This window comes from Daphnia magna, unplaced genomic scaffold (assembly GCF_020631705.1).
Source record: "Daphnia magna isolate NIES unplaced genomic scaffold, ASM2063170v1.1 Dm_contigs570, whole genome shotgun sequence".
Lineage (NCBI taxonomy): Eukaryota > Metazoa > Arthropoda > Branchiopoda > Diplostraca > Daphniidae > Daphnia > Daphnia magna.
The window spans coordinates 1-10000 of record NW_025533406.1 but is presented as its reverse complement, the minus strand read 5'-3'; the positions used below and the strand labels follow the sequence as shown (position 1 = coordinate 10000).

At 47.7% G+C, this 10000-nt stretch overlaps 2 protein-coding genes across 2 annotated transcripts in view; one reads left to right on the top strand and one right to left on the bottom strand.

Annotated features, from left to right (window-relative positions):
• The window catches only part of LOC123469325, a 3083-nt gene extending 3043 nt beyond the window's left edge, over nucleotides 1-40 (bottom strand). Inside the window, exon 1 of the mRNA XM_045168135.1 lies at nucleotides 1-40. This exon is cut by the window's left edge and continues 3043 nt beyond it. The gene's annotated coding sequence lies outside the window, so the exon portion shown is untranslated.
• Nucleotides 41-9218: 9178 nt separating this feature from the next.
• Nucleotides 9219-9972, top strand: LOC123469324 (the record flags this gene model as incomplete). Its single annotated transcript, XM_045168134.1, has 2 exons — nucleotides 9219-9570; nucleotides 9676-9972. Coding segments are annotated over 2 exons (600 nt in total), but the record flags the coding sequence as incomplete, so codon positions are not given.
• Between the last annotated feature and the right edge of the window lie 28 nt (nucleotides 9973-10000).

Below are 10000 nucleotides of genomic sequence, written 5' to 3'. Positions count from 1 at the left end.
GATTGAAGCCGTTGAAGAAATGAGAAAGATCGGAAAAGTGGAAAAAGTTGAAACTTTTTCTAAGTCCCAACTCATCGGGAATGATGAAAAATGTATGCGGCAGTTGACGTGATTGAAAGCCGTTGAAGAAATGAGAAAGATCGGAAAAGTGGAAAAAGTTGAAACTTTTTCTAAGTCCCAACTCATCGGGAATGATGAAAAATGTATGCGGCAGTTGACGTGATTGAAGCCGTTGAAGAAATGAGAAAGATCGGAAAAGTGGAAAAAAGTTGAAACTTTATCTAAGTCCCAACTCATCGGGAATGATGAAAATTATGTATGCGGCAGTTGACGTGATTGAAGCCGTTGAAGAAATGAGAAAGATCGGAAAAGTGGAAAAAAGTTGAAACTTTTTCTAAGTCCCAACTCATCGGGAATGATGAAAAATGTATGCGGCAGTTGACGTGATTGAAGCCGTTGAAGAAATGAGAAAGATCGGAAAAGTGGAAAAAAGTTGAAAGTTTTTCTAAGTCCCAACTCATCGGGAATGATGAAAAATGTATGCGGCAGTTGACTTAGTTGAAGCCGTTGAAGAAATGAGAAAGATCGGAAAAGTGGAAAAAAGTTGGAAATTTTTCTAAGTCCCAACTCATCGGGAATGATGAAAAATGTATGCGGCAGTTGACGTGATTGAAGCCGTTGAAGAAATGAGAAAGATCGGAAAAGTGGAAAAAAGTTGAAACTTTATCTAAGTCCCAACTCATCGGGAATGATGAAAAATGTATGCGGCAGTTGACGTGATTGAAGCCGTTGAAGAAATGAGAAAGATCGGAAAAGTGGAAAAAAGTTGAAACTTTTTCTAAGTCCCAACTCATCGGGAATGATGAAAAATGTATGCGGCAGTTGACGTGATTGAAGCCGTTGAAGAAATGAGAAAGATCGGAAAAGTGGAAAAAAATTGAAACTTTTTCTAAGTCCCAACTCATCGGGAATGATGAAAAATGTATGCGGCAGTTGACGTGATTGAAGCCGTTGAAGAAATGAAGAAAGATCGGAAAAGTGGAAAAAGTTGAAACTTTTTCTAAGTCCCAACTCATCGGGAATGATGAAAAATGTATGCGGCAGTTGACGTGATTGAAGCCGTTGAAGAAATGAAGAAAGATCGGAAAAGTGGAAAAAAGTTGAAAGTTTTTCTAAGTCCCAACTCATCGGGAATGATGAAAAATGTATGCGGCAGTTGACGTGATTGAAGCCGTTGAAGAAATGAAGAAAGATCGGAAAAATGGAAAAAAGTTGAAACTTTTTCTAAGTCCCAACTCATCGGGAATGATGAAAAATGTATGCGGCAGTTGACGTGATTGAAGCCGTTGAAGAAATGAGAAAAATCGGAAAAATGGAAAAAAGTTGAAAATTTTTCTAAGTCCCAACTCATCGGGAGTGTTGAAAAATGTAACCGGCAGTTGACGTGGTTGAAGCCGTTAAAAAAACGAAGAAAAAGCCTAAATTTGAAAAAAAGTGAAAATTTTTCTAAGTCCCAACTCATTCGGGACATTGAAAAATGTTGGCGGCAGTTGACGTGGTTGAAGCCGTTAAAGAAACGAAGGAAAAGCCTAAATTTGAAAAAAAGTGAAAATTTTTCTAAGTCCCAACTCATTCGGGACATTGAAAAATGTTGGCGGCAGTTGACGTGGTTGAAGCCGTTAAAGAAACGAAGGAAAAGCCTAAATTTGAAAAAAAGTGAAAATTTTTCTAAGTCCCAACTCATTCGGGACATTGAAAAATGTTGGCGGCAGTAAACGTGGTTGAAGCCGTTAAAGAAACGAAGGAAATCGGTAAAATCGAAAAAAAGTTGAAAAATTTTCTAAGTCCCAAAATTATTATGGCATTGGAATAACCGACCACCTTTTCCATATATAGGAGAGGCTACCTCTCTGAAAATTTTTCTAAGTCCCGACGGCTCTTGAAGGTTTCATTGGGCGGCAGCTGTGAGACATCTGGCCGGCTGAAAAATTCAAAAAGTCGGACGGAGGCGATGATGAAAATTTTTCTAAGTCCCTACGGTGTTAGGGGAGATCGTCAGGCGGGAGTTGAGCGTTTGATGGCCGATGAAAATTTTGATGAAAGCCGGTGAAAAAAAAAATGGAAAAAATAGTATGGCATGGGTAATGCAAGCATGCTTTTCCATATATAGGAGAGGCTACCTCCCTGAAATTGAGATGAAAAATTTTCTAAGTCCCTACGGCTTTTGGAGTGAATTCCGGGCGGTGGATGGTAGCCGTCCTGCCGCCTGGAATATCCATGATGCCGAATGATGGTTCGATTGAAAATTTTTCTAAGTCCCGATGGCTCTCTGAGCTAACATTGGGCGGCGCCAGAAACGTTTGAGGCCGGGTGAGAAAGTCGAAAATTGCCGGTGGAAAAAAAGTTGGAAAAAAATAGTATGGCATGGGTAATGCAAGCATGCTTTTCCATATATAGGAGAGGCTACCTCTCTGAAATTGAGATGAAAAATTTTCTAAGTCCCTACGGCTATTGGAGTGAATTGCCAGGCGGTGGATGGTAGCCGTCCTGCCGCCTGGAATATCCATGATGCCGAATGATGGTTCGATTGAAAATTTTTCTAAGTCCCGATGGCTCTCTGAGCTAACATTGGGCGGCGCCAGAAACGTTTGAGACCGGGTGAGAAAGTCGAAAAGTGCCGGTGGAGAAAAAGTTGGAAAAAAATATTATGGTATGCCTAATGCAAGCATGCTTTTCCATATATAGGAGAGGCTACCTCTCTGAAATTGAGATGAAAAATTTTCTAAGTCCCTACGGCTATTGGAGTGAATGCCAGGCGGTGGATGGTAGCCGTCCTGCCGCCTGGAATATCCATGATGCCGGATGATGGTTCGATTGAAAATTTTTCTAAGTCCCGATGGCTCTCTGAGCTAACATTGGGCGGCGCCAGAAACGTTTGAGACCGGGTGAGAAAGTCGAAAAGTGCCGGTGGAGAAAAAGTTGGAAAAAAATATTATGGTATGCCTAATGCAAGCATGCTTTTCCATATATAGGAGAGGCTACCTCTCTGAAATTGAGATGAAAAATTTTCTAAGTCCCTACGGCTTTTGGAGTGAATGCCAGGCGGTGGATGGTAGCCGTCCTGCCGCCTGGAATATCCATGATGCCGAATGATGGTTCGATTGAAAATTTTTCTAAGTCCCGATGGCTCTCTGAGCTAACATTGGGCGGCGCCAGAAAACGTTTGGAGACCGGCTGAGAAAGTCGAAAAGTGCCGGTGGAGAAAAAGTTGGAAAAAAATATTATGGTATGCCTAATGCAAGCATGCTTTTCCATATATAGGAGAGGCTACCTCTCTGAAATTGAGATGAAAAATTTTCTAAGTCCCTACGGCTTTTGGAGTGAATGCCAGGCGGTGGATGGTAGCCGTCCTGCCGCCTGGAATATCCAAGTTGCCGAATGATGGTTCGATTGAAAATTTTTCTAAGTCCCGATGGCTCTCTGAGCTAACATTGGGCGGCGCCGAAAACGTTTGGAGCCGGCTGAGAAAGTCGAAAAGTGCCGGTGGAGAAAAAGTTGGAAAAAAATATTATGGTATGCCTAATGCAAGCATGCTTTTCCATATATAGGAGAGGCTACCTCTCTGAAATTGAGATGAAAAATTTTCTAAGTCCCTACGGCTTTTGGAGTGAATGCCAGGCGGTGGATGGTAGCCGTCCTGCCGCCTGGAATATCCAAGTTGCCGAATGATGGTTCGATTGAAAATTTTTCTAAGTCCCGATGGCTCTCTGAGCTAACATTGGGCGGCGCCGAAAACGTTTGGAGCCGGCTGAGAAAGTCGAAAAGTGCCGGTGGAGAAAAAGTTGGAAAAAAATATTATGGTATGCCTAATGCAAGCATGCTTTTCCATATATAGGAGAGGCTACCTCTCTGAAATTGAGATGAAAAATTTTCTAAGTCCCTACGGCTTTTGGAGTGAATGCCGGGCGGTGGATGGTAGCCGTCCTGCCGCCTGGAATATCCATGATGCCGGATGATGGTTCGATTGAAAATTTTTCTAAGTCCCGATGGCTCTCTGAGCTAACATTGGGCGGCGCCAGAAACGTTTGGAGCCGGCTGAGAAAGTCGAAAAGTGCCGGTGGAGAAAAAGTTGGAAAAAAATATTATGGTATGCCTAATGCAAGCATGCTTTTCCATATATAGGAGAGGCTACCTCTCTGAAATTGAGATGAAAAATTTTCTAAGTCCCTACGGCTTTTGGAGTGAATGCCGGGCGGTGGATGGTTGCCATCTTGCCGGCTAGAAAAGTGGATGAGCCGGTAGAAAGTTGAGATGAAAAATTTTCAAAGTCCCTACGGGACTTGATGGAGAAATTGGGTGGAAGCCGAGCGTTTGGTGGCCGGCTAAGAATGAGAAAAAACATGGGTGAAAATTGAGGATGAAAAATTTTCAGAGTCCCAACGGCTTTGGAGGATGAAATTGGGCGGCCTTTGAGCGTCATGTGGCCGGCTGGAAATAAGGAAAAGAGCCGGTAAAATGACCGATAATTGATGGCGAGAACGCCGGCGACGTGCGGCGTTGGTCGCCGGCTGGAAATAAGGAAAAGAGCCGGTAAAATGACCGATAATTGATGGCGAGAACGCCGGCGACTTGCGGCGTTGGTCGCCGGCCTTTTTTCTAGGAAAAATCGGCTAATATGATATCCAAACTACCTGGCGTGTTTTCCATATATATGGAAGGTGGTGTCTCGGTCTTGACTATAAGGGTAAATATAGAAATCAAGAAATGGCAACGAGACACCTTAAGGGTGGCGCCCCTTCCTACGGCTAAAGAGAAGAGCCGGGCCATTTTCTGAGGAAAATGCGCTTGTACGGAGTTGGCAGACCGTACTGTGGCCTTTCGGTGGGCCCGGGGAGTGATTATTTACCCACGCTCCCCTAAAAACTTCCGAAGGAGACCGACGTGAGAGAATTGGCCCGTCGGTGGGCCTGGGAGAGTGATTGTTCACCTAGCGCTCTCCCTAAAAACCGCACGAACGAGACAAATAAATTGAGGCCTTACGGAGGGCCTGTGGGGAGTGATTGTTCACCCGCGCTCCCCTAAAAAAAAATATCCGTACGAGACCGTCGTGAAGAGAATAGGCCATTCGGCGGCCTAGGGATGCGATTGTTTTCAACCACGATCCGCCCAAACGTCCGAATGAGACCGTCGTGAAGAGAATAGGCCATTCGGCGGCCTAGGGATGCGATTGTTTTCACCCACGATCCGCCCAAACGTCCGAACGAGACCGTCGTGAGTAGAATAGGCAATTCGGCGGCCTAGGGATGCGATTGTTTTCACCCACGATCCACCCAAACGTCCGAACGAGACCGTCGTGAGAGAATAGGCCATTCGGCGGCCTAGGGATGCGATTGTTTTCAACCACGATCCGCCCAAACGTCCGAATGAGACCGTCGTGATTGAAAAGGCCTTTCGGCGGCCTGGGTTTCACTGAAGCCTATCGCCCGAAATTTTATTTTTCACAGCTTGGATCGCGGCTTTGCTCTCGCTAGTTTAGCCCCATGCGATCGACGACAGTAGAAACGATGAAAGGAGGGTAGTATTCACTACTACCATTCAAATTGCAAACGATTCGATGGTCGGCGTCAATTCTAATGCCAAGGCGCGGAAGAAGAGACGACTGAACCGCGAAGTGAACGGGGTGAATGTCCCTTCACCGAATGGTGTGAGCCTAGAGGCAAGTCAATTGAACGAGGAAAGAGAGAGAGAGTAGAGAAGGAGAGCACGCCTGATCTTAATCGAGGCTCGGCAAAAGCGAAAGAACGAAGGTTTTTGAACGGTAGAAAAGGAAGGCAACTGCGGATAAGAACGAGAGACAATTCTGTGAGGGTACGGAAATGCTAGGCAAGACTGATAATGAGCTAGCGGGCTTTAATGGCTTTCAGCCACCCGTTTCTCGTTCCCGAGTATGGCCGCACTCAACAAACGAGTCTCGGTGGGAGCTATAGTGATCGTTCGAGAAGGCCTTCGTTGGCCGTAGTCGTTCATCGCACAAGCCCCATCGCTCGGTGCGGTAAGGTGTATTTACGCTCGGGTTTGTCTCGCGGCACTCTTCGCTATTTTTCCGACCGGGTTGTTTGCGCGCGTCTTACCAGGAGACTTTGTGGCACCGACGGACGCGCGTTTTCAATTTCCCAAACGGTAGAAGCATGAAGTGCGGGGGCAGTGGTGCACTCGCTTGGTTTTGCACGATTCATTGCGTACTCGTTGCTCCTCGAGATGACCACCGGTCTATGGCTGTTATACGACAAATTCGCGCTGGTTAACGGTATTAACGCTTGGTGTATCGCCCTTAAGTTGGCTGCCTATAAGACTACGGGACATTGGCGCGGGTTTTGTCGTTTCGGTCGGCCACTTTTGTACGTTAAAGCTGTCGTTCCCGATGTGGTGGCTTTTCTGATTTGCCGCGAGAATAACATGTGAGAAGCGAAAGCGGAACGCATGCGTGCGGAAGGACGAGAGACAATTCTGTGAGGGTATAGAAATGCTAGGCAAGACTGATAATGAGTTAGCGGGCTTTAATGGCTTTCAGCCACCCGTTTCTCGTTCCCGAGTATGGCCGCACTCAACAAACGAGTCTCGGTGGGAGCTATAGTGATCGTTCGCGAAGGCCTTCGTTGGCTGGAGTCGTTCATCGCACAAGCCCCCATCGCTCGGTGCGGTAAGGTGTATTTACGCTCGGGTTTGTCTCGCGGCACTCTTCGCTATTTTTCCGACCGGGTAGTAGCGGCTCGCGCCAGTTGGGTGTTAACTCACCGACGACGCTTGTCGCTCATTTTCCCAAACGGTAGAAGCATGAAGTGCGGGGGCAGTGGTGCACTCGCTTGGTTTTGCACGATTCATTGCGTACTCGTTGCTCCTCGAGATGACCACCGGTCTATGGCTGTTATACGACAAATTCGCGCTGGTTAACGGTATTAACGCTTGGTGTATCGCCCTTAAGTTGGCTGCCTATAAGACTACGGGACATTGGCGCGGGTTTTGTCGTTTCGGTCGGCCACTTTTGTACGTTAAAGCTCTCGTTCCTGATGTGGTGGCTTTTTCCGATTTGACGCGAGAGTAACATGTGAGAAGCAAAAGCGGCACGCATGCGTGCGGAAGGACGAGAGACAATTCTGTGAGGGTTCAGAAATGCTAGGCAAGACTGATAATGAGTTAGCGGGCTTTAATGGCTTTCAGCCACCCGTTTCTCGTTCCCGAGTATGGCCGCACTCAACAAACGAGTCTCGGTGGGAGCTATAGTGATCGTTCGCGAAGGCCTTCGTTGGCTGGAGTCGTTCATCGCACAAGCGCCCATCGCTCGGTGCGGTAAGGTGTATTTACGCTCGGGTTTGTCTCGCGGCACTCTTCGCTATTTTTCCGACCGGGTTGTTTGCGCGCGTCTTACCAGGAGACTTTGTGGCACCGACGGACGCGCGTTCTCAATTTCCCAAACGGTAGAAGCATGAAGTGCGGGGGCAGTGGTGCACTCGCTTGGTTTTGCACGATTCATTGCGTACTCGTTGCTCCTCGAGATGACCACCGGTCTATGGCTGTTATACGACAAATTCGCGCTGGTTAACGGTATTAACGCTTGGTGTATCGCCCTTAAGTTGGCTGCCTATAAGACTACGGGACACTGGCGTGGGTTTTGTCGTTTCGGTCGGCCACTTTTGAACGTTACCGCTCTCGTTCTGAAGGACGTGCGGGCTTGCAAAGCGAGCTGGGTTATGAAATGTTTGTGAATGAAGCCGGAGAGCCGATAGAGAGAGAGTGATGGTGGTGCAGCTCTGACTCGAGTGGAAAAAATAGACCGGTCGATGAATCCGAATCACTTTGGGCTCTAGACCGTAAAAATGAAAAAGTCTTGCTCACCCCTCGAAATTTCGATTTCGGGAGGAGAGAAAAATTTACAATTCGAGACGGTGAATGTTGATCTTTGGCCGGTTGCACTTGATGCTCCGTCGCTATAAATGATGAAGAGGTGTCCTAAGAAAGAAATTGCAATATATATATTGCAAAAAAATATATCAATCCTTTTGGCCGAAATAAAGTCGTTCGTTCGGATAGGTTGTGAGTGAGTTCCCGCACAGCAGCCAGCGGTGTTACAATGATCTTTCGTACCACCGACGAACGACGAACTCTCCGAGCGTATGGACAAGTTTTCCCAAAAATCCACGCCGAGAGAGAGAGAGAGAGAGAGAGAGAGTGAGAGAGAGAGAGAGAAAGAGAGAGAGAGAATGATGAGATATCCGTGGATGATTTCCAGGGGCAACGGATGATCTCGAATCTGGGGCGGTACGAAAAGTGCCAATGGCACGAAGCATTATATATTCCTGTCTTGAAACGAAACGAAACGAAAGTAATGTTTTCGCCGTCTCGCTTTCTCCTTCGTCGGATGAGAAGTGTAGGGTGCTACGTCTGAATTCGGCGGAGAGGAGGGTGAGAAGGGCGAAAGGCATTTACATTTCGACAAAAACGAAATACCTGGTTGATCCTGCCAGTAGCATATGCTTGTCTCAAAGATTAAGCCATGCATGTCTAAGTACAAGCCGCTAGACGGCGAAACCGCGAATGGCTCAATAAATCAGTTATGGTTCCTTAGATCCACTCCATCCTACTTGGATAACTGTGGTAATTCTAGAGCTAATACATGCACTCGAGCCTCGACTGCGCCCGCTTCGCGGTGGGTGCAGAAGAGGTGCTTTTATTAGATCAAAACCAGTCGGGGCGAGCGGCGGGCAACCGTCGCGCGACCCGTACCAATTTTGGTGACTCTGGATAACTTCACGCCGATCGCATGGCCTTCGAGCCGGCGACGTATCTTTCAAATGTCTGCCTTATCAACTGTCGATGGTAGGTTACGCGCCTACCATGGTTGCTACGGGTAACGGGGAATCGGGGTTCGATTCCGGAGAGGGAGCCTGAGAAACGGCTACCACATCCAAGGAAGGCAGCAGGCGCGCAAATTACCCACTCCCGGCACGGGGAGGTAGTGACGAAAAATAACGATACGGGACTCTTCCGAGGCCCCGTGATTGGAATGAGTACACTTTAAATCCTTTAACGAGGAACCATTGGAGGGCAAGTCTGGTGCCAGCAGCCGCGGTAACTCCAGCTCCAATAGCGTATATTAAAGTTGTTGCGGTTAAAAAGCTCGTAGTCGGATGTCTGTCTTCGGCCGGGCGGCGCCGCTCTGAATCAAGGGTGTTGCGTTTCACGCTCTGGGAGCCCGGGTGTCAAAGCCCGACTCTCTTCACGGTCGGACAACATCGCCGGAGTGGTGGCCGGTGGGTCGCGTTGTATCGGTTCGCGTGGCGTTTCGTTTTCTTCCTCTTCGGGGTTCGCTCCGTCGAGGGGGGGGTGATCGCTCGCGTTCAGTTGACGCGGTTCGCTCCACCCAGTCAATCGTTCGGGGTGCCCTTCACCGGGTGTCTCGGGCGGCCGGCAACGTTTACTTTGAACAAATTAGAGTGCTCAAAGCAGGTGTATCCCAACGCCTGAATATCGCAGCATGGAATGATGGAATAGGACCTCGGTCCGATTTTGCTGGTCTTTTCTTTTGGACCCGAGGTAATGGTCAATAGAGACGGACGGGGGCATTCGTACTGCGGCGACAGAGGTGAAATTCTTGGACCGCCGCAAGACGAACAACAGCGAAGGCATTTGCCAAGAATGTTTTCCTTGATCAAGAACGAAAGTTAGAGGTTCGAAGGCGATCAGATACCGCCCTAGTTCTAACCATAAACGATGCCAACCAGCAATCCGTCGGAGTTACTCCAATGACTCGACGGGCAGCTTCCGGGAAACCAAAGTCTTTGGGTTCCGGGGGAAGTATGGTTGCAAAGCTGAAACTTAAAGGAATTGACGGAAGGGCACCACCAGGAGTGGAGCCTGCGGCTTAATTTGACTCAACACGGGAAACCTCACCAGGCCCGGACACTGGAAGGATTGACAGATTGAGAGCTCTTTCTTGATTCGG